Source organism: Echeneis naucrates, chromosome 19 (assembly GCF_900963305.1).
Source record: "Echeneis naucrates chromosome 19, fEcheNa1.1, whole genome shotgun sequence".
Lineage (NCBI taxonomy): Eukaryota > Metazoa > Chordata > Actinopteri > Carangiformes > Echeneidae > Echeneis > Echeneis naucrates.
This window is the reverse complement of record NC_042529.1, coordinates 17055075-17080194: the sequence shown is the minus strand read 5'-3', so window position 1 is coordinate 17080194 and position 25120 is coordinate 17055075. Positions and strand designations below refer to the sequence as shown.

General features: G+C 40.3%; 1 protein-coding gene across 4 annotated transcripts in view; it reads left to right on the top strand.

The window, feature by feature from the left end:
* Positions 1-3079, top strand: part of spata20 (spermatogenesis associated 20) — a 60995-nt gene extending 57916 nt beyond the window's left edge. For all 4 annotated transcript variants that reach the window (XM_029528327.1, XM_029528329.1, XM_029528325.1 and 1 more), the window contains one exon: positions 1830-3079. In XM_029528327.1, the coding sequence (XP_029384187.1) occupies positions 1830-2021 (192 nt within the window). In that variant the 3' untranslated portion in view covers positions 2022-3079. The remainder of the gene's footprint in view (positions 1-1829) is intronic.
* The last annotated feature ends 22041 nt before the right edge of the window (positions 3080-25120 follow it).

Genomic DNA, 25120 nt, shown 5'->3' with positions numbered 1-25120 from the left:
TTTCTTTTCATTTGTCATTTACCTGTGCAGTATAGTCAAATGTAGCCAAATCAAAGAACCACTGTGCCGGGATCCAGACTTTCCTCTGCATGCTGTCAAAAAATATACAATAAAAAATTATAAAAATTAATTAGTTAAAAACAGGTGGGCTCTTGCACAGTAATAAAATGATGTAGAAGACTGGAAAATGGATTAGCTCCCAGGAGGGACTGTATGATGCTCACAAGAAAAAAGAAGAATCAAGACAGACAGAACATTCAGCTTAGCAGGGAATCCTCATGTAGCTGTCTTCCTAACTGCAGGCACTAAAATGTATCTTATGTTATCCAGTCATAATTGATGAATGTCAGTTCACACTTATGTCTCCACATGCATCCTAGGTGACCATTGTGATGGGGTGGTGCTACCTATATGCATCCACAAATAAGCAGGTTCCAAAATTTGACATAGATATTTCTAGTTACTTTATATTTAATATTTTATATTATTACTTTCTGTGAATAGGAAAAAGTTAGTCATTAGCCAACTTTTGTGTTACTTGGTGTCGCCTCATCATCTTTGAAGGAATATGCAGAATAAGATGTACCTAAGATCTCTTGCTGTGTTTACATGAGCTAAAAGTTGGTTGGGTGCAGTCATACTGGGTTTCTTATTTTGTCCAGCCATCCATTCGTCCATCCATCCATCCATCCATCATCTATCAATTTATATCGATCAGGACAAGTCCCCTTAACTCCTTAGAAAATCTATTCATTTTTACCTTAAAAGATTCTCCAGAACAACAGAAATGAGGCCTTATTTTTTTTCTTAGTGGTTCCAAAAAGACAGAAATCCTATTTTCACTAATTTCAATAAACATTCATTATTCATTTTCCTAACTCCTTTCATATTTGAGTCTGAAGTATAATGAAATTGAATGAAATTACTTTTTGGAAGCTGCTATCTCTTTTAACCTTAAAGGTATTTTTTTTTATAATTACAATATTTTTTCTGAATTCTGAATGCAATATTATATATCTACAAATAGATAAATTCCTCTCCTGAATTTACTTGGTTTAGTAAGGGATGAAAAATTCTGATATGTATATGAATTTGTGTATTTGCCTAACCCTGTACTTTGAACATTTATATTCTAACATTCCCATTCTTTTTATGTCTGCCTGTTATAATGCCAAGTTCAGGAGTAATGTTTTAACCACAGTATATTTCCTTTGAATAAAAGTGTTCAAGTGACCTGTCAGTATCATTACATCCTGGCAAACATATTATATATAACTTGCACATGCATTTCCTTGGTCCTCTGTGAACCAGAGGTGCCGTGGGGCCTCGGAGAAATGACATATGTTTGGCACAAAGCCTGCTTAGGGGTGGACATAGCTTCCCTCATCAACTTTACTGCTCCAAGATGACAAAAACATATCAACAAATCTATGCACAGTGGTCTTTCTGGGGTAGTGAGGATAACACAGTCATTAGCCCCTACCCTAACCATAACTGTTATGACCAAACGCTATGAATAAAAAAGTGATCTGGCTACTGTCCTTACTGCTGTTGGTCTTAAAGCTATATACTGCTGTAAGACCAATAAACTGAGACAAACTCACCATCTCTGCCAACATAGAAACATTTAATTCAACTTGCAAATTGCATTACATTTCCATTTCACTTGTAAGACTGTCAATGTTAACTGTAGTAACTAAAGTTTATTTTTTGAAGCCATGAAATATTTAGTAATGTAGTGAGTTACATTTTCTATTTGATACATTTTTGCTTTACATAATAGGAATTATAATAAAAAAAAAATTAAGCTGTCCCCCTTTTACTTGCAGGTTTTGATGCTTGTTGACAGAAACGAGAGCTACCTTTGCCAGCGTCTTCCAGTCCTGTCATCCATGTCACAGGAGGATGGTGTTGCCACAGCCTATGTCTGTCGGGACTTTGCTTGTTCTCTCCCTGTGACTGACCCCCAGGAACTACGTCAACTGCTCCTGGATGGTGTTGCAGAAATGCAGAGGAATTGACAACCTAAGCACAGACTGAGCTTTAACAAGAGGGTTACACCCTCAAAGTCCCAACTATTTTAATCTGTCGCCTGCCCCTAGTTGTAGTTTTGTCATAATGGAATGCCCATGCTGAAAAAGTCCATAGGCTACATTAGTAGGGATATTTTCCATGACGGCCAAGCTTGTTCTTTATTAGTGAGGCCAGTTAATAATCACTTCAAATATAAACTTCTGTTTTATTTTCTGTGGTTTTCTGAATCAATATTGTAATTATATCTATAAAACACAAATGTCATTACAAAGAAACACACAGCAGAAATGTGTCACACTTGAACCAAATATTCTGGCTTGAGTGTGAGCGCCCAGAAGTAGACCATTGGACCAACACTGCTTTTTGTTTTGTATTCTTCCTTGATGTTGCAGATGATCATGTCTTTTGTCTATCTGTGTTTTCATGAGGTTTAGAAAGCAAGAGTACACAGCATGTATACATACAGCCCTGAAAAATAAAATTAATTATTATTATTTTTAATTTGAATTAGATTTTTGGGATGAATGTTCTGTTTTTTGTTTGAAATCGGCACTCCTTGCGGCAGCTTCACTGTGACATCAAGGTTTCATCAATTGAATATTTTATATTTCTTTTATTGTTGTGGATGTTTTTATTGCAACTGCTGAGGCATATTCCACAAAACTGGAATAAGGAAAAGCTGTGGTATTGGTGGATGAATCTGTCTCAATTATATATTTTCGATGCAATTGAAGTGACTCAGCGATCAGAACCTTTGTTTCAGAGTTTTTCTGCCCATCGGACATTCTTCGATGCACAGCTAAACTAAGCCAACAGTTAACCTGCCTAGGATCAGGCAAATTCACCAGCATTAGTTATCATAGTGGCAGCACCATCGTCCGGGTACTCTGGAGTGAGAGTTGTTGGCAACCCACCCCCCCACCTCACAGTTTGTATGTTGTTGTTTTGCTTAAAATATGCTGCATTACTAGTCTGTACCACTACTGTTGATGACGATAATAATAATAATCATCATCATATGCATAAAATCAATCATATAAATCAAAAAACAATCATGAGTGTGTTTCATCATTTGTTTATGCAATATTTATTTTACTAGATTTACTGAGGAGCAGCACGGCGGCGTAGTGGTTAGTGCTGTCACCCCACAATAAGAGGGTTGCAGGTTGAGGCCTGAGGCCTTTCTGTGCGGAGTTGCATGTTCTCCCTGTGTCTGCGTGGGTTTCCTCGCACCTCCCAAAGACATGCACGTATAGGTTAACTGGCGACGTTATAACTTCACGATAGGTGTGAATGCGAGTGTGAGTGGTTGTTTGTCTCTGTTTGTCCTTGTGTGTTGGCCCTGTGATGGACTGATGACCTGTCCAGGGTGTAACCCGCCCCTCGCCCAATGTGAGCTGGGATTGGCTCCAGCAGCCTTGCGACCCAGATACGGATAAAGCAGCTGAAGGTGAGTGAGTGAGTGAGATTTACTGAGTGAAATTAGTGACTCAAATCATATGAGTCCTCTGTGTTTCTGGTGAGTCCACTGACCTTTGTCAATGAGCCAATTCAGACAAATCACCTGATTCGGTACTGTTTCTGGTGAGTCCGCAGTGAGCCATCCATCTCCTACGGCTTTTCCATTTCTAGATCATGAGGGGATGCTGGAGCCAATCCCAGCTCTCTCTGGGCGAGGGCAGGGGACACTATGGACAGGTCGCCAGTCCATCTCAGGCCCAATAGTGTGAATGAGTACACCCCCTTTGAAAAGTAATATTTTAAGCAATATCTCAATGAACACAAAAACAATTTCCAAAATGTTGGAAGGAATAAGTTTTATATAACATCTGTTTAACTGTAACATGAAAGTAATGTTAATAATATAACTTAGAGAACAACATTTCAAGTTTTACTCATATTAGTATGCAAAAGGGAGTTATAAAAGGGTCTTACTGCGAGAAAACCCCTTCCCATTTCATTTTGTCAGCAATGCCACCACATGGAAGAGAAATGCCACAAGGGTCAGAAAATAATTTCTTTGCACCACAAAGATTCGTTTTTTTCCCGGGCACACCTCAAACCTTGGGTTGGATGTGCAGCAGCAAGGAAATAAATCTGGGCTCTGTTAAACTAGCAAACTGCAACATAGCCTCCTCGTCCCTCATCCATCCACCTAGTTACCCTGTGATGCTACAATACTTTCAGAGCCACCGGTCTCATTCTTCAGTCATTTCCTCTCAGCTCCCTTCCGACTTGAAATCTGCCCACTTTTTCTTGACACCTGCACTGTCTCTCAGAGTCCCTTCCACCACTGAGACAGCCTCTGTCTCTTTTGCCCACCCTCTAGACTTATTTCAGCTGTTATTCCCATATTGTCTATTTTCCCAAGTAGCAATTTGTTTCTTACATTAATTTCCTCAATTATATTACAACGTCCTTTTATATGTTTATTGGCTCGTACACTGCAACATATTACTTTGTGACATATTTTAAGTAGGAAAAAGAAATTGTAAGATTTGAGACTGTTCTTAAGAAAATATTGAGGAATTGCACTTAAGAACTTTCTTATGAACTTTTTAATTTAGATCTTAAGACATTACTTAAGATCTTAAGAACAGATTGGAGGGTTAGGGTTACAGACCCCACCAGTGCAAAATGCTTGTAATTTTTCACCCAGGCAGTGGAAGAGTGTAGTTAATGGTTGGATGGATAGTTTGAATTTGTATTACTTTAGGTTATTTAGCCTTTTAATGAGAGTTAGCAAAAAATAATAGAGCTGGCAATAAACCTCATAACAGTATCCTAAATTTGAAGCTCGTGATTTTTTCAATTTGCCCTTGTAAAGAAGATCGTTAATAATTGTATTTTTTTGTTTATGGAATGAAAAATCAATTCCTAGAAGGCCTTTACAAGTTTGGCAACTTTTTTCTTTCTTTTTTTTTTTTTTTTTTTAAGAAAATAATCAAAACAATCATATCTTTTCATAACTGCTGATGGCATTACAAACAACAAACAAACAACGAAAAAAGCAAAAATGTGTCAAGAAGAAACATGAAATAGCTCATCAGCATGTTATAAACAACAGATGAAAATGTTCTCTCCATCTCCCTCTCTCCTGCTCTGGCTGCAGATTTATCATGTGTTGTCAGGCCTAATTTGTGTGCTTGGTAGGGAAGTAACTGAGGAATGGAGACTGAAAGGTAACATGGTAACTAGTTCATCATGTTAGCCTAGTTTGATGAAAGCAGAGACATCAAAGCAGAGTGGAAAAACATGCTCATTAAATCTACCCTTCCCCTTCTGCCCAACTCCACAGTACCCTGTTTTCTAACTCAGTTCCTTCCTAATCCCACTTACTCAGCATCACAGTTTTGTATCATGGTTGGCCAGAGAAACATAAGCATTTTCACAAGAGAGCTGGGTAATTATATGCTTCTATGGTTCATTTGTCCCCAATTCTAAGATCAATATGACTATTTGCCATCATTGATCTCGTGTGCCATCATAATTATTTTCTGCCTTCCATTAGCCCCACTGCCATAGGTAAAGGTAATTTCACAGGTAATTTCACACACCTTGTCACTGTATTGCAGATATTTGTGTAGGGTTTGAAATCTGAAGTTCTATGTTAATCCTGAACACACTTTAACTTATAAACACTGGACTTTGACCTTCTTTAGTAATTTAGGGTTAGTAGGCTTGAGTCACTTTCCAGAATGATTAATTTATTAAAAATTGTGTTTTAACACAAACTAATTGCACAGATCCAAGTAGTCATTCCCCTGCCACTTATGCCTGGGCCTTGACATTTGCTTGACATTTGATGGCATTTGTCTATACATGTAACCTCCAAGATTTGATGTTGTCTAAAATGGAAAGAGTTGTACTGCCTAAATGTCAACAGTCTCTGGCCATCTGTTGTAGTGGCTCCACCTCTGAGATTAACTGCACTGTGGGACAATGTGATGCTGGACAAAGTCATGATTCAGTGGATCAGTCTATGGTGTCTTACACACAGTAAGCTGAATGCAGGTTAGTTAATAATAAGTAGTAGTATTACTGTGTTGGAGAAATTTGGTAGCGATGATGGCAGGGTTTCCTATATCAAGACTATTATAGCTGGGTGCAATTTCGCTTTTATTTTTGTTCCATCTCACTATGAATCAGATTTTTTTCCAAATTTAACTGCAACCCTACTGCAGTTACAAAATATTTCTCTAATACTTGGTGCAGACATTAATTGCTTTGCGAACATGACATTGGATAAATCTGTGCAACGCTTGGTTTAACAGACCTGTACCATGTTGTCACTCCCACATCTGAACAGTATACTTTTTATTCAGCAAGACATCGAAATTACTCCAGAATATATTATATATTGGCTTCACCTGCATCTTTCTCAGAGATACATGATGGTTTAATCAAACCCTGCTCTCTATCTGATAATAGCATTGTTGCAGCATATTTCACACTTCAGGGTACGCCTTCCAGAGCGCCACGGTTCAATACTTCTCTTCTGAAGAATAGAGTTCTTGAATTTTCTTCCAGTGAAATTATATATCTTTATTAATCTAAATGTAGGTTCTATAGATTACCCCAGATTTCTGTGGGATGCAAATAATGTAAAATTATATTCCAAAGTGCTCGCAACCTGACTGGAAGTAAATCTCACAAAATGAATTCATAATGATCAGACTGGCTCTATTAAGACTCGCCAAGCACCAGACAACATGCGTCGCCTATTGCACATTATCCATTCAGCGAGCAATATTGATTCTCCTTGCTTGGTTCTATCACTGGATGCTGAAAAGCCTTTGACGGGCTGGAATGGGCATATCCTTGGACTACCTTGGATAAATTTAATTTGCGTAAACAATTTATTGATATGATCAAAGCTTTATATACAAATTCCTCAGCAATGGTCTGCACGGGCATATTTCCAATATGCATCACCACTCCTTTTCGAACTCTCCCTTGAACCGCTAGCTCAAAAAGTCAGACAACATACCCTGGTCCATCCTATCACGTTTTGTAATACAGACCATTGAATTTCGTTATATGCTGACGATATCCTTCTTCATATAGGCAACTCTGGCTCCTCAATACCAGACCTGCTGTCTACTTTTGATTCATTTAGCTCAATATTGGGATATAAAATTAACTGGACGAAATCGTCATTAATGCACTTAAACTTAGATTTATCCAAAGTTCTCCTACCTTCACACATACCAGGCATTAAGACTTTCAAATATCTTGGTGTTGATATTTTTCCCTCTACACCTTCAATTGCTATAAGAAATTTTAAAGGTATATATAATTGGATCAAGACAGTTTTTGAATGTTGGTCAAAACCTCTACTCTCTTTTCAAGCCCTTATATCAATAGTTAAAATGGATGTACTTCCCCATGTGAATTTAGATTCATCAATCATTCTCATTGCCCCCCATAGGATACTGGGAGAAACTTCATTTGTTAGTCTCGAAATTCATATGGAAAGGGAAAAGACCATGTTTGAAACTTGCAACTTTGCAGCGTGATAAAGCACAGGGTTTGAAAGCTAGTGCTACCAAACTTAGGTAAAGGGGTGGGGGAGAATTTGGTTATTACAACTGTTAATTGTTTATGATGACACCATTGTAACTATAGGGGGAGTGGAAAAGAGGAGAAATCATGAAATATGTATAATGTTTACACTTGTGTGATACACTGATAGACAATAAAATATTGATTGAAACAAAAGGAAAATACACATTACCTTGCATCTTTATATATATGTGGTTATTTGTAGCTTTTGATTGCAGAAATCATTTTGATAATAGAGAAATCAATGTACCGTTGCATGCAAGACTAAAACAAGGTTATCAGCAACAAATCAGGAAATCACCTTGTTCCATAATCCTTTTAGTACAACTTTTTGCAGCATTCTGAATCAATGGAATGCATACACTAGTTTTTCTGCATTCTCTTGAGACAGGATGTTTCTGATTTTCACAATATTGCGTTAGTGAAATAAGGCTGTCCAGAAAACCTTTTTTAAGTAAGGAACAAAGGACATGTCCTGGTCAAAAATGACTCCAAGATTCCTGAAAATAGAATTGGAAGCCAAAATAATACTTTCCAGAGTTGTTTTAGATAATATAGATGATTAGATAATATAGATTAGATAAAGTCTTTGTAATGAAATAGTCAATGGTGTCAAATGCAGCATTATGATTAAATAGGACAAGAGTGGAGGCCAACCTGATGCCATTAAAATATCATTGTTAACTTTAACCAGTGCTTTAACCTTTAACCTGACTGAAATGCTTCAAAAAGCCATTTCTATGTTTACATAATTGGCTTGCTTAGGTTTTTGATTGAGGTTCCAAACAGCACTCTTAAAAGCTGACTTGGAAAAGCCAGCTTTTAAGAGTCTTTGACTTGAATGCAGAACTAAGCACTGGCAATGTCTACATCACCCCACTAAAGTTATTTTATCTGTAGTAACGACTAACTCTGATATATGTGAATATGTGAACATAATCCGGTTGGGACCAGGTTTTTCAGTAAACTTTGAGTTTCTCTCTGACTCTGCCCTCTTTCAGCCACACATGGTATTTGATTTCTTTTTGATTACTTTTACAATCATATCCTTGATCTTGTTCTAACTTATGGCATTGAAATTGACAAGCTAACAATTCTTCCCCAAAATTCTCTCCTGTCTGACCATTACCTTATTACATTTGAGTTTACTTCAATGGGCTCCACAGCATTGAGGAACAAATTCAGCTATAGATGTTTATCTGAAGCTGCTGTGGCTAAATTAAAAGAGAACATTTGGTCATCATTCCAAACAATGCCATATCTAAATCTAAATTTAAATGAGGATTTCTCCCATACGCAGGTTGATGACCTTGTGACTAGCACTATGGCCACACTGCGTTCGAATCTTGATAATGCTGCCCCTCTCAAAAAGAAAGTATTCAATCTGAGGAGGATGGCTCCCTGGTATAGTTACCAAATCCGTACCTTGAAGCAGACATCAAGGAAATTAGAAAGAAACTGGCGTTCCAGTAAGTCAGAAGAGTCTCACAGAGCCTGGAAAGACAGCCTAAAAACGTATAAAAAAGCTCTCCGCAGTGCTAGAAGTTCATATTACTCAGCACTCATAGAAGAAAACAAGAACAACCCCAGGTTTCTCTTCAGCACTGTAGCCAGGCTGACAGAGAGCCATAGCTCAGTTGAACCAGTGATCCCCTTAGCTCTAAGCAGTAATGATTTTATTAGTTTTTTTTCAGACAAAATTCTCACGATCAGAGAAAGAATTTATCAGCTCTTGCCTACGTTAGATAAAAATCCCCTTCTGAAGACGGCAACTGCTGAATCAGCTGCGGCGCCTCTTTTACATCTGGAATCATTCTCACCTCTAAATCTCTCAGAGCTAGCTTCTATAGTTTCATCATCCAGACCGTCAACCTGTCTATTAGACCCAGTACCAACTAGCCTCTTTAAAGAGATCTTTTATGTAATTGAGCCGTTTATTCTAGATTTGGTTAATCTGACTTTATTTCTGGGTTATGTACCTCAGGCACTTAAGACTGCGGTCATCAAACCCCAGCTTAAAAAGCCTAATCTTGATCCAGATGTTTTGGCAAACTATAGACCTATATCGAACCTTCCATTTATTTCTAAAATCATTGAGAAAGCTGTAGCAAAACAACTACACGAGCATCTGGATGGGAACAGTTTGTTTGAAGAGTTTCAGTCAGGATTTAGAGCCCATCATAGCACAGAAACAGCGCTGGTTAAAGTCTCCAATGACATTCTAATGGCCTCAGACAATGGATCAGCCTCCATACTTCTCCTTCTAGATCTTAGTGCTGCATTCGACACCATAGATCATAATATTTTACTACAGAGACTGGAACATGAAATTGGAATTAAAGGAACTGCACTAAAGTGGTTCAAATCCTACTTATCAGATAGACATCAGTTTGTTCATGTAAACAACAGCTCCTCCTCATGTACTGTAGTCAGTCATGGAGTCCCGCAGGGTTCGGTACTTGGACCAATCCTCTTTACGCTTTATCTGCTTCCTCTAGGCAACATTATCAGGAAACACAGCATCAATTTCCACTGCTACGCAGACGATACTCAGCTGTACCTATCAATGAAGCCAAATGAAGTCAGTCAGATAGTCAGACTGCAGGCATGTCTTGAAGACATAAAAGTCTGGATGACTGGAAATTTTTTACTTCTCAACTCTGACAAAACAGAAGTTATTGTACTCGGCACCTCAGAAAAATACTATCTAATCATCTCATCAGTTTGGACGGCATTACTTTGGCCTCCAGCTCCACTGTAAGAAACCTTGGAGTAATTTTTGACCAGGACATGTCCTTTGTCCCTCACATAAAACAAGTTAGTCGGGCAGCTTTCTTCCACCTGAGAAACATTAGGAAAATCAGAAACATCCTCTCTCAGGATGATGCAGAAAAACTAGTCCATGCATTTGTAACTTCTAGGCTGGACTACTGTAACTCATTACTATCTGCATGTCCAAACAAATCTCTAAAAGGCCTTCAGTTAATTCAGAACGCTGCTGCACGAATATTAACAGGAACTAGGAAAAGAGATCACATCTCTCCCGTGTTAGCTGCTCTTCATTGGCTGTCAGTAAAATATAGAGTAGAATTCAAAATCCTTCTTTTAACGTATAAAGCTCTTAATGGCCAAGCTCCATCGTATCTCAGAGAGCTCATAGTTCCTTACTGTCCTAGCAGGCCACTCCGCTCTCTAGATGGAGGTTTACTTGTGGTTCCTAGAGTCTCCAAGAGTAAATCTGGAGGCAGATCGTTCAGTTATCAGGCTCCTCTTCTATGGAACCAACTCCCAGCATCGGTCCGGGGGGCGGACTCTTTAGTAACTTTCAAGACCAGGCTTAAAACTTTCCTGTATGACAGAGCGTACAGTTAAAAAGTCCTCTACTCTTAGGTATGCTGCTATAGGCCTAGGCTGCTGGGGGAAGGACTGAGCTTCTCTCTCTCTCTCTCTCTCTCGCTCTCTGTCTCTCCCTGTCACCCTCTCTCCCTCTTTCTCTCTAACTCCCTCCTTGCATGCGCTGATAAAAACCATCCTTCTTAAAAAAACAAAAAAACAAAAAAAACAAAACAGTTTCACCCAGTTCTAAGCATTTATACTGCATTTACTAACCATGTTCTGCCAAAGTCTCTGTCTCTCCCAGTTCCTCTCCTCTCTCTCCCTGTCCTCATCCTGCAGGTGGTGACTCATCTCCATCCCATGTTCCTGCAACACCTGCTGGTCCCATATAGCATGAATTCTGTATTACAGCTCAACTCCATGAACTTCATGCAACAACATGTTCCTGCCTACACCCCCCCCCCCCCAATGCCTGCCTGCCTGTCTCTCTCTCTCTCTCTCTCTCTCTCTCTCTCTCGCTCTCTCTCTCTCTCTCTCAACCCAACCGGTCGAGGCAGATGGCCGCCCCCCCTGAGCCTGGTTCTGCTCGAGGTTTCTGCCTCTTAAAGGAAGTTTTTCCTTGCCACTGTTGCCAAGTGCTTGCTCATCGGGGGATCTGTTGGGTCTCTTTAAATAAATTTATAAAGAGTTTGGTCTAGACCTGCTCTATATGTAAAGTGCCTTGATGTAACTTTGTTATGATTTGGCGCTATACAAATAAATCTGATTTGATTTGATTTGATTTGATTTGATTTCCTCATTCAGTCAGTCAGCAGGCGAGTTTTGGTGTAGCATGATTCTGCCGTCTATTATTTAAAAACATAATTAAAAATAAATCAATCTGTAGCTCTATATTAGAAGTCTATGAAGCAACGTTTTTCACTAACATGGCATGTCCTGATAGTGATCCCATGGATGAAGATGCAGCATTACTGCGCAGAGAATTAAATATTCGTTGAGAGATGGTTATCAGACCATCATAGATGTTCTAGCATTTCCAGACAATTATCTTTTTGAGCGGTACTGTTTTATGGCACAGTCCATTGTCTACATACACAACCTAACCTGTCCTTACATTTGCAACATTAGCAATCATGCTCTCACATCCCAGCAAAAATTGTGGTTATGCAGTGTTTCTTTGCAATTGGGTTTTTTTGTATAATGTTGGAGATGCAGAGCACTCGAATAAGGCCACATTTCAGGGATAAAGTCACCATCATCACCACCACCACCACCACAGCAGTCAAATAAAGACATAATGCTCATTGCATTTGGTCTTTATTTCCTACAAATACAAGAGCTAGTTTAGCTTATGTTCCAATAGTTAACATAATTGACATAATTCAACTGTGACCTGCACCCACCGCTAGTATTTCATTTTCTAGATCTGCCCTCTGAATCTGGCCGTCCAAGTTTTGCATTTCTTTGTCAGTTTTTTTTTCAGCAGGTGACTTTTATAAATTTCTTTGGGACTGGGAATACATAAGGAGGACATTAAATGATACAGTTGCACGTGAATTCCACAGAATGAACCTCTGATGTTTACTGAACATCCATCTCATTGTATCATGCCATGCCATGTTAAAAAGGATGAGAATGTGTTAATACTTCAGTGTAGGCAAAATGTCACTTTATATTCCACCACATAGTTAAAAATGTGAATAGGAAGAGAACTATCAGTAACATATCAAAATGTTACCTCTGTAGGCCTTTCTGGGCACCTCTCTGTAAAGGCAGAAGTCACAGTTTCCTTGAAGCTCTTCATCCTAGCTGAGTGATATGTTTCAGTATACTTAAACAAAATCTTTGCTGTATTGTCTACTTACAAGGTCTGTTGTGGTGTGAGGGGGCTCCACCAGGCAGATAGAAACATGGTCAAAATGAGGTACACCATGATATTATGTCGAGATCTTACCTGTTTGAACAATGTTTTTATATTTAATCTTAAACTGCTGCCAAGTGCACCTCTCACAGTATTGTACCTAAATGAAATAAATTGAAAGGCTACCATTCAAGCAGTTTTCCGCTGTAATATTATTGTGATTACAAAGGACAACTTTTAAACTTTCGCATCGACCTGAGCAGCAATGTTCTTCCATGCCATCTCCCTCTCTTTTGCAGCTGCAGCAGTGTTGCATTTGTTTCTCATCGAATCGGGGCTCCATTGATGCAATCTTTTTGGAGTTGTGGTGCATGAGCTAAACTCTGGGTGAAACTACTGAAAACTATGAGTTTCAAAATTCAGAGTAGATCAACTCAGACTCAAAGTTTGTTGAACCTGCTTTGTGAAATGGACCCCAGGTGCTTGATATACTGTAACTACCAGAACTGTTTTTAAAATTTTTCAGTTTCAGTTTGAAAAACAGAGAAAAAGGATTTCAGATCTATTAAGAATTATTGATCAATATACTGGAGTAAAACACCTCCTCCTCGATCTATGGTATGAGGAATATGAAAGTTAACTTGAGTGTAGGGTGTATTTATACTAAGATCCATATCCTACTGCAGCCCGGTTTCAGTGAGACAAACTGAATCAATGGTTTGACCTAGTTTTTGGCCATGTTAAGATTTGGGCTGATTTTATTGAATTGGGCAGGTTTTAAATTTTAATTGGGCTTGAAACGGTCAGACTTATCTGGCAACACTGCCTGCTGTGTTAGTTAAAATATAGTAACCCTGATCCCTAAAAGCGGGATATTTGTTTCACACAAGACATGTTGGTAGGGGAGAGCTGGTACAAAAGAAACACGGGGCAAATGTAACACAGTGGTTTACTCACGGTGAGCCGGCTGAATGAAACCAAATTACGTCACTACTTTCAGCAATCAACACTCTCCGGACCAGACAAAAATCTTGTGTATATGTCACATTTCCACAAAGTTGCCAGGAAACTGTTTTTGAGACTGGTAAGTAAATTCATCCGAGCAGTGAACTTTTCAATTTAAAGATTGTGTCTATCATTTCATGTGTCATATTTGTAATGACATCATAGGCCACTGAGTTTTCTAACACATCCAAGTTTCACATGTGGGCATTTTATGGTTTAGAAGAAATGGCGTAAATGTTGGAAGTCACAGCTTATTAAAACACATGAATTCTATATTTTCCTGACAGAAAATGCCAAGAGTTAGGAATAGAACAACACATAGGGGTCTTGCTCTTAACCCTAACCCTTGTGTATGTGGAAATCATTGCAAAATTGCAATCATACAAAAACAAGGCACCTTTCTTGGCACTGTAGGCCAGCCATGTCGCATTTAAAAACAGGACACATTTAAAATTAAAAAATAAAGAACAAAAACAACAGAAAGACGCAGATAAATGAACATTTAGTGAGATAAGCAATTTTGAACAGATGCGATTTGAGTTGTGATTTGAAATGGGTGAGTGAGTGAGTGGCGAGATGGGCGGAGGGGACAGACAGGTGTATGGAGGCCCCTCCCGCGCTCCCTCCCGCGCCCTTATCTTAGGGCGCGGGAGGGAGTGGGAACATGGTGGAGATCAGACAGTTATGGGGGGGTGAAGTTGTGGATGGCCTTGAATGTAAACAGGAGGAGTTTGAATTGGATACAGAACTGTACTGGGAGCCAGTGGAGCTGTTAAAAGACAGAAGTGATGTGGTGGATGAAGGGGGTTTGGGTTATGATGTGGGCAGCTGAATTCTGGACTGGTTGAAGTTCATGGAGGGATTTATGAGGGAGGCCGAAGAGGAGAGAGGTGGAACAAACACACCTGATTGGCTGATAAATCTGTCAATCATACACATATATTTGATTGACAGCTTTATCAGCCAATGGTGATGCTGGTTGACCTGTGATGTCAGATCAGTCTCAAAATTCAACGTGCAGATTTCGTAAATACACATTTAGCAATTTGTATGTTCCGTGAATTTATATTACAAGTGTGCCTCAAATTTACACTTGTGAAGTCCGAAATACAACTACGAAACAAAGCATGTGCATTCATGAAAAGCCCCGCGATAGTTCATTCATTATGAGACTGCTCTGACTCCATACTACCCAGCCTCACCTGCTGTCTCCTGTCGATGAGGAAGTTGTAAATCCACTGACAGGTGGAGGCTGGCATGGTGAGCTGGGTGATTTTATGGACCATGCAGTGATCGGAGAGCCCCGGAGAGCAGCACGGGGAACAGAGTGGTATGAGTGTTTCAGAGCAGTGTAGCAGTGGTCAAAAGTGATTGTGTCCCTGGTTGGACACTTAATGTACCGCCTCTACTTAGGGAGTTCTTGACTGAGGTTTGCTCTGTTAAAATTCCCCAGTATGATGAACAGGCAGTCTGGGTGTTTTTTATTCACGTCTGTTACCTGGTCAGCCAGCTGTTGTAACACCTCTGTTACACAGGCCTGAGGCAGAATGTAAACACTGACCAGGATAAAAGAGGAGAACTCCTGTGGAAAATAAACATGAAGGCTGCATGATTTCTCCTAACATACAAAGCTCTCAGTGACCAATTTCCACCATATCAACCAGATCATAGTTCCTTATTGTTTCAGTAGCTCACTTCACTCTGTAGATGGAGGTTTACTTGTTGTTCCTCAAGTCCCTAGGTGTAAATCATTTGGCACATCTTTGAGCTATCAAACTCCTCTTCTGTGGAACCAGTAAAGTGCAATTCTATAAATATGGGCACTTCCCATCAAGTGTCCATCAACTCCTGATGTTGAGGAGTACATGAACTGCAAGAACTGGATTTACATCACCCACATAGCAAAATACATTAATTCAACATTGAGTTTTGTGAGGTCTGGAAAGGGGGGGTGGAGATTCCCATATCCAACACCCCTCAGGTTTCAAAGAGATTGTTGCCTCCATCAGATATTTCCCAGATCTCTACTAATTTTTGTGAAGTTAATATATATATATATATATATATATATATATATATATATATATATATATAGGGTTAGGGTTATAACTCAGACAAAACTGAATTCATTGTCTGTGGCCCACAGAAACAAAGAAAACGAGTCAACAGCCACATTAAATCAATAACATGAGCAGCTCTTTGTCATCTAAAAAGCATTGCCAGAATCAAAGGAATAGTGTCTCAATCCGGATTTGGAGAGACTCATCCATGCGTTTGTCTCCAGCAGGTTAGACTACTGTAACAGCCCGCTCACTGGACTCTCTAAACAAGCTGTAAGACAGCTGCAGTACATCCAGAATGCTGCTGTTCGAGCCTTGACTAGAACCAGGACATATGACTACATCAGTCTTTTCAGAAGATGTGAGACAGGCCTCAACTCTGACAACGTTTAAATCCAGGCTGAAAACAGTTCTATTTAGGTGTGCATATGACAACTGAAATTATTTTATCTGTGCTTTTTTAGCTTTTAATTCATTCAAGTATTACTTTTTTTTTAATGATTTATGTAATGAGTCTATCTGCCTTCTTGTAATTTTTTCCTGTATCTGTAAAGCATTTTGAATTACCCTGGGTACGGATTGTGCTTTATAAATTAACTTGCCTTGGTTTGCCTTACATTTTCATTTGCATTGAATTCACTGCAAATTGTTTCCCAACCATTATTTTTCTTTTGCTCAGTAGCTACTGAGGGTGGGGGCAATTTAGAATTGCTGTCTTGCAGCCTGCCCCGACAGTGTGCCCCCTGAACCCAGCCCTGTCTGCCCTCCAATTTGCATTAAAATCATCATCATCATCAATCATCATCAGGGGCAGTAAAGGAGCAGAGAAGCTGAGGAGGGGCTGACCGGCACCACCCCCAGGCCCAGGGTCCGTCTGACAGGCCCCGAAGAAACAGGGCATGCCAGGCTGGGCTTCAGAGCACACCCACAAGTGACAAGGAGAGAGACAAGGAGGCCAGGTAGACCCCTCAGAGCCAGAGAACAACCCAGGGATGAGGAGGAAAGGAACACCCCTTATGTGTGCTCAAGGTCCTGTGGTCCTGGGATCTGTAGGTTATAACAACATTGACAAAAACAGTAATTATAACATTAGTAGAGACAGAAATATCACAGTACAGAGAAGGTACATCCATGTGCAGAGATGTCATATGCTAGGAGGCAAGTTCAAGATGCAGATTGAGGTTAAGGGAGTCAATAAATGCTGGCCTTTCTTTTTTTGTTTTTAGGCAGCAGATATTTTCTCCCATGATGTGGACGTTCAAGCCGTGGGAAATGTTAAGAGTTTATTCTTTCAGTTAGCTGGGAATGTTTTCTTGGCGATGGCTAGAGAACAATTTGGGGTAGATGGTTTGGTAAGTTGATTGTCTGTACAGGTGCCAAAGCACCCCCAAAATAGGTCTAGTGTACATACAGTACAGGCCAAAAGTTCAGACACACCTTCTCATTCAAATGATTAGGAAAGTGTGTCCAAACTTTTGGTCTGTACTGTATGACATACATAATGATTGATGGGAAGGCCAAAATACTTTCTTCTGTATTAGACACGTATGGTTTTGTCCAACATGTTCAACAGCCTACAAACATTTAAGGTCATATTCTGGACATGGTTATTTGTAAAGGTGTTGACATTTCCTCTGTTGTGTTTACTGATTACACATCCATCCATCTTCATCTGCTTATCCAGGGTTGGGTTGGGGTAGCAACTTCAGCAAAGAGCCCCAGACTTCCCTTTCCCTGGCCACAGTGATGAGCTCTGACTGGGGGATCCTGAGGCACTCCCAGGCCAGAGTGGAGATATAATCTCTCCACCTGGTCCTCGGTCTGCCCCGGGGGCCTCCTCCCAGCTGGACACCTCCCAAGGGAGGTGCCCAGGAGGCATGCTGACCAGATGCCCGAACCACCTCAACTGGCTCCTCTCAATGCAACGGAGCAGCGGCTTTACTCTGAGCTCCTCTCAGATGACAGAGCTCCTCACCCTATATCTAAGGGAGAAGCCAGCCACCCTTATGAGGAAACTAATTTCAGTTGCTTGTACCTGCGATCTTGTTCTTTCGGTCATGAGAACTGTATCATGACCATAGGTGAGGGTAGGAATGACGATTGACCTGAAGATCGAGAGCTTCGCTTTCTGGCTTAGCTCTCTTTTCGTCACAGAGGTGTGATACAGCAACTGCAGTACTGCTCCCGCTGCTCCGATTCTCCAGCCAATCTCACACTCCAAGGTCCCCCGACTTGTGAACAAGAGCCTGAGGTACTTGAACTCTTTCTCTGGAGACAAAGACTCCAACCCAGAGTAGACAATCCACCAGTTTCCTGCTAAGAACTATGGCCTCCGATTTAGAGGTGCTGATCCTCAGCTCAGCCACTTCACACTCAAATTTGAACCTGTCCAGGGAGAGCTGAAAGTCACAGACCGATGGTGCCAACAGCACCACATCATCCACAAAAAGCAGCGATGTGATCCTGAGCCCACTGACCTGAAACCCCTCTCCCCGTTGACTACGCCTAGAAATCCTGTTCATGAAAATCACAAACAGGATGGGTGACATGGCGCAGCCCTGGCGGAGGCCAAACCTCACTTGGAACAAGTCCTGCTTACTGCCGCGCACACAGCTCTCACTCTGGGTGAGAGCCTCTGGTGGAGCCTCTGGTCTGGCTCCACTCTCATTTTCATCTGGCTTTCTTGATTGTGGACCTGGAGAAACATATTTCCAATCTTTATAAAAGATCCAAGTGGCTGAAAACTCATGCACACTATCATCTTTGGCCATCGAAATGTAACCCACCTGAAATTTTATGGTTTTATGTATAACTCTTCCACAGAGATTATGTAATAAACATGTTATTTTAACATGACATTTGATGTAATTATCCTGACTAACTTAAGAGTTTGATGGGTATCCTTTATATTAATAAGTTAGGTTCATATAAAGTTGGAGTTTCCTGTTCATTCTATTATCAGAGACAAGTAACCCAGATTGAGTCAAGGTGGCAATTGCGCAATGCAGTTAGCTTTCCTTTCTGAACCTGCTGCAGAGAGAGGAACAATGTACAATGTCTCTTTTCTTTCTCTAAAAGAAAAGAAGAAAAATAACACTTCCTGCGGAAAGTGTTTGAGGGATGTCTGAGACATTTATTTGTTAAATTAGCCTTGGACTATGCATGGGTGACCAGGAGGAAGAGCAGTGTTGTCCACTACCAGCTTGCTGTAGGAGAGAGGACAGTGTGATTGGCGGACTGAGGGTGGGATTCAAGACTTCAAATCAAATCAAATCAAATCAGATTTATTTGTATAGAGCCAAATCATAACAAAGTTACATCAAGGCACTTTACATATAGAGCAGGTCTAGACCAAACTCTTTATAAATTTATTTAAAGAGACCCAACAGATCCCCCGATGAGCAAGCACTTGGCAACAGTGGCAAGGAAAAACTTCCTTTAAGAGGCAGAAACCTCGAGCAGAACCAGGCTGCCTCGACCGGTTGGGTTGAGAGTGAGAGAGAGAAGCGAGAGAGAGAGAGAGAGAGAGAGAGAGAGAGAGAAGCTCAGTCCTTCCCCCAGCAGCCTAGGCCTATAGCAGCATAGCAAGAGTAGAGGACTTTAACTTTTTAACTTACATAAAGGAAAGTTTTAAGCCTGGTCTTGAAAATTACTAAAGAGTCCGCCCCCCGGACCGATGCTGGAAGTTGGTTCCATAGAAGAGGAGCCTGATAACTAAACCATTTGCCTCCAGATATACTCCTGGAGACTCTAGGAACCACAAGTAAACCTCCATCTAGAGAGCGGAGTGGCCTGCTGGGACAGTAAGGAACTATGAGCTCTCTGAGATACGATGGAGCTTGGCCATTAAGAGCTTTATATGGTAAAAGAAGGATTTTGAATTCTCTATATTTTACTGGCAGCCAATGAAGAGCAGCTAACACAGGAGAGATATGATCTCTTTTCCTAATTCCTGTTAATATTCGTGCAGCAGCATTCTGAATGAACTGAAGGCCTTTTAGAGATTTGTTTGGACATCCAGATAGTAATGAGTTACAATAGTCCAGCCTAGAAGTTACAAATTCATGGACTAGTTTTTCTGCATCATCCTGAGAAAGGATGTTTCGGATTTTCCAAATATTTCTCAGGTGGAAGAAAGCTGCCCGACTAACTTGTTTTATGTGAGGGACAAAGGACATGTCCTGGTCAAAAATTACTCCAAGGTTTCTTACAGTGGAGCTGGAAGCCAAAGTAATGCCGTCCAGACTGATGAGATGATTAGATAGTATTTTTCTGAGGTGCTTAGGACCGAGTACAATAACTTCTGTTTTGTCAGAGTTGAGAAGTAAAAAATTTCCAGTCATCCAGACTTTTATGTCTTCAAGACATGCCTGCAGTCTGACTATCTGAGTGACTTCATGGCTTCATTGATAGGTACAGCTGAGTATCGTCTGCGTAGCAGTGGAAGTTGATGCTGTGTTTCCTGATAATGTTGCCTAGAGGAAGCAGATAAAGCGTAAAGAGGATTGGTCCAAGTACTGAACCCTGCGGGACCCCATGACTGACTACAGTACATGAGGAACAGGAATTAAAGCTGCAGCTATTTTTTTGTTTTTTTTGTTTAGGCCAGATTTTTATTTTTGAATGATTACAAACAAAACAAAACAAGACAAGTGTGTATGTGTTGGATCATTCTTTGTATTCTTTGAAGTCAATGATATTTACAGTCAAAGATGTATTCAAAGTAAAGTTAGTAAGTTTTTCAGTGTCACTTTGTACATTTTAATAACATTATCTTCACTCTCGAACCAGGGCATCACTAATAGGTGTGGTGACTCTAGACCTTGAGATCTGTTATACAGGTTGCAAAACAGATTACACAAACATCGGCACAACCAGTTCCCTTTGATGACCAAGGCCATTGGTCCCTGTGCATATGTAGAGTCTACTACCGCTGCTCCATCTCCGGCTACTGAGGTTGCTGTGACTGCCTCTCTTGCATCGCCTGATGTCCCTGTTCCATCCCCGGTTACTGGGGCTCCTGGGACAGCCCCTCCTGCAGGACTTGATATCACTGCTCCATCTCTGGTTTAAGAGGCTGCTGCACCTGCTGTGCCTGATGTCACCCATGTCTACTCTGCCTCTGACAGTCACTGAAAACAGCAAAGGGTTAAACAACCAGTTCCACTCTGTCCCATCAACAGCCTTAGTTCACGTTGCTGCACGCGAAAGAAGAGGGAGATGCTCCTTTGGTGCACCTCTTTGTTTTAACATTTCACTAAAAAAACAGATATGACATCTTCGGCCTTCATGATTTCCCACTACTGTCTACTGAATCCAAAGATCACTCTTCTTCTCCCCAAGCGTTGTGTGGCTCCATTTCTCAACCGTGCATCCCTCTGCTTCATCGATCAAGCCCCAGCTCTCCACTTGCACCATGGTTAATCACACATTGTTTCCAAATTACACACCGGCACTATGGCACTCTCCAGCTATACCGTCTTTGTCCATCCCATGAACACCTGTGCAACTTACCCCTCCATCCACTCCTCCTCCAGCAACACTCACTGCACTTGGAGACTGCCTTGTGATGAATGTAAAAAGGAAAAGAGGCAGCATTCCTCTGCTTTCCTGGCGCAAAGGTAGCTTACATAATGAAAAAAATCCTGACATTCTGGCAGAGTACTCATCCACAAATAATTATCCTCCATGTGGGATGCAATAACTTCCCAGATAGGTCATCTGAAACTTTAAAATGGGACTTTGTTAAACTCCTTCACTCAGTCACAAATCATGGCAGACAGGCTTTCATCTCTGGGCTCCTCCCCCCATTCCCCATTGCCTCCTGAGTTCAAACTCACTGACAAGTGGTGTGACATCATTGTGCATGTGTAATAGGTGGCAGTTGTAGGACCCAAATGCAAAACACGGAAACAAGGAAGTGCATGCAAACTCAAATTATTCAGAAAAGTACGCAGAATAAAAATACAAAAAATATAAACAAAAAGCAGCCAACAAACTGTGTTAGACAAATCCAAAAGAGGGTAGACAGAGACAGCTCGCAAGGTGCAATGCAAATAAAACGAAATTAAAAAAAGTGGAAAGCTAAGCAACCCCACTAAACAATCAATCAAAGAGCGGGAAACAGTATGTTTCGGGATGAGCTGCAGTTGAGAGTCCAGGGGGGTATTGCACAAAAGTAGGATAAAGAAATCCAGGATAACTGAGCAAGTGTGGCTTGATCTAGTCTGGTCGGTTCTGTGCATCCTAGCTTACTTGGTTGCACGTACGCCGAGCCAGGATGAAAAGGTGCGACTATGTTAAGCCAGGGGGTATTGCACAAAAGTAGGATAAGAGATTAAGCCGGGATATGATGGGTATCCCGGCTGAATTTAGCCTTGAGTCGGTTGCATGAAAGTAGGTTACATTTTTCCTGGTCAAGTTACTATGGTGATTTATTATCTGCAGCTAACCTGCTCCAGACCAGGCTAACAACCAGGCTAAGATTAATCCTGAGTAGTACAGCGCTATACCTCATAGTGTTGATGGATATTAAAATGGATATTACGAGTATGAGACACTCAAGATCATTAATTTTCATTATTTGTAAGTATCAATACTCTTGCCTGTAATAGATGACCATTAATAATTTTGCTATTTCATGACATATGATGGTAATCTGTATGCAATATTATGACGTAAACACAATATTACATCTCCTTAGCTGACATGTGTAAGGTAACACCACCTGCCCTGCTCACCAATGATTGTCCTGACACCACAGCTTTATCTCTCTCCTCTGACTATTTACTCTCCCCCTAGTTTCTGGGGTGCATAACAAGCTTGTAGTTATCGGGCTGTGGTCTGTCAAATGTGTAATGGTACACATTTAACGTTTCTTCTGTTTCAAAACTGAGATTTGGATCCATTGTTTTCCTATTTCCCAGGTTCACTGCTCTCCCTCTGCCTATGTCACTTCCACTTTAGGTTTTTCAGATGCGGAACTCAAATTTTCTGAAAAAAAAAAAAAAAAGACTCTGGAAGCCTAATTAATGTCTTTACAGGAAGGAGGAAGGAAAAAAACTGTTCCTATATCAATTTTCTAAACATTGATTAAAATTGGTCTTCAACCTGCAATATGCCCTTTAAAAAATAAAATCAAAGTGAGGTGCAGTCATAGTCCAGCAAAATATGACTTACCTTTTTGAAATATGTTTTGTTGAAATATGTTCTTCCAAGTATACTTCTCCCCTGATGGATTGCACCTAAATGAAAATCAGATTTTATTCCTATTTATAACTGTAAGCTGCAATCTCTTACGGTAAAATGTAAAATCAATGGAATAGTACATTCAAACTTACGCGTTGAATCGGGTAATAATTTTTTCCCATGCCGTTTCTCTCTCCTTCGCTACTGCAGCGGTGTTACATTTACAGCAAAACACATACTCATACTCTCCATAGGCCTGCATTAAGACCTCCAACTCTATTGGGGTGAAATAGCTGGAACTAGTGGTTGTGCACGCACGCAACTCAAGGTGAACATACTCAGAGTTGATTGAACCAACTGAGATCAGCTGTTCTGGAAACATACTGTATACTTCATCTGAAACCATCTTACTCCCTACTCCCAATCGGGAGATCACTGTAGTGGATTTTATAGTGCACTCATTCACAAAATGAACAATCGCTTTCGGACACTACTTTTGGCGCCGTTAATTGTGTCATTGGTGTTGTGCAATTAAAACATACCCAACTTACGGCTAAAGACAGAAAAAAACTTTTATGTTTATCACTGTATTTTGTTAAAAGCTTGATAATTTGCCTTGCATCATAATTTTTATTCTCAAATTTGGTCTTTATTATATTTTTATTCACTATTCTCTTGGCACTTAGGTAACAGTTTTTAATTGTAATCAAATGTTAATGTCTGATTATACTGTTTTGCACGATGTTAATGCTCTTTACATTAATGTAAACAGTATGTTTAATTGCCTTGTTTTTCAAATGTGCTATGAAATAAACTATGGAATATACTTGCCTCGCCATCATTTACATTTTTTTAATAGCCAGTGAATGATTAATATTAAATGTTGGTGGCGAGCGTAATGCATCATGGGATATCTTGCTTGGGTGAGTGAGACATTACTTTCCACAATGCATTGTGGGATACTTTCAGTGCACTACATTTTGTCGCAAAAGATTTCGGACACCACCAGAAAACGATGAGTTCCCCATACAGTGCACAAATTAGGGATTAGGGAGAGGTTTCGGACACAGCCTCAAAGGTTGTTGAACCTCCTATCTTGGGTTTACTTCCCTACTGAGTAAGTGTATGTCAACCTGCTTTCTTTACATCAAAACATGTTAGATATATTTATATTGCTAGTTGCATTAATTGCTACATATTCATCATAATCCATGTAGTGTGCACAGATTCATCTATGCATCCGTTAGGGTGGAGTAAAATGGAATCTATAAAACAAATTAGAAATTTGCCAGCTGTGAATGACCCTGGTAAAATATAAAACAGTTGACGGTGCAAAGTATACAACACAATCAGAATCACAATATGTTAGATCAGGTTTAAACTAATAATAGACACAACATTTTAGTGTAAATGCTTCAGAACAAACACTTCATCAAGAGTGTTAAAATAAATGAAGTGGATGTGGATCTCCATACAGTAGTTTTGAGAATATAAACATATTTTTAAGGATGCACAACACATGACTATCTGAAATCATTTTCAGCTGTCATGCTTGATGCTGCTGGTGCCTGCTGGCAATGGCTGGTAGTAGCAACTGCTGGCTATGGCCTCTGAAGGAGACTGGGGGCTGCAGATGGTGTGCCAGGAATGGAAAAGTCACATGCATCCAAGGCCTCCTCCTCCAGTAAGATGTTTGGTGGTGGCCTAGATGTGATGACCTTAGGTGAGGAAGTCTGCTGAGCTGATTTTGCCTTCTTCATCTGACTCTTGCTACAAAGGTACCCATTATTATGGTTATTTACCTTCCTCTCAGCTCTGATGCATTTTGAATCCTTAATCTCAGCCTGACATACGTTGACAGGATTTCTTTTTTTTTTTTTCAGGTCATGGCATAAGGGAAGGTTGCTGTCTAGACTCATGGCCTCTCTTTCCAGCTGTGCCACTACATTGGAGGATTCCATGAAGAAATCACTTGTCTGCAAATGGAACAGCTGCTCCACGTTCTACAGGAGAGTGAACACGTCATCGGATGGCCGGTATAATGCGCTCCTTTTAAATTTCTTCAACTCAA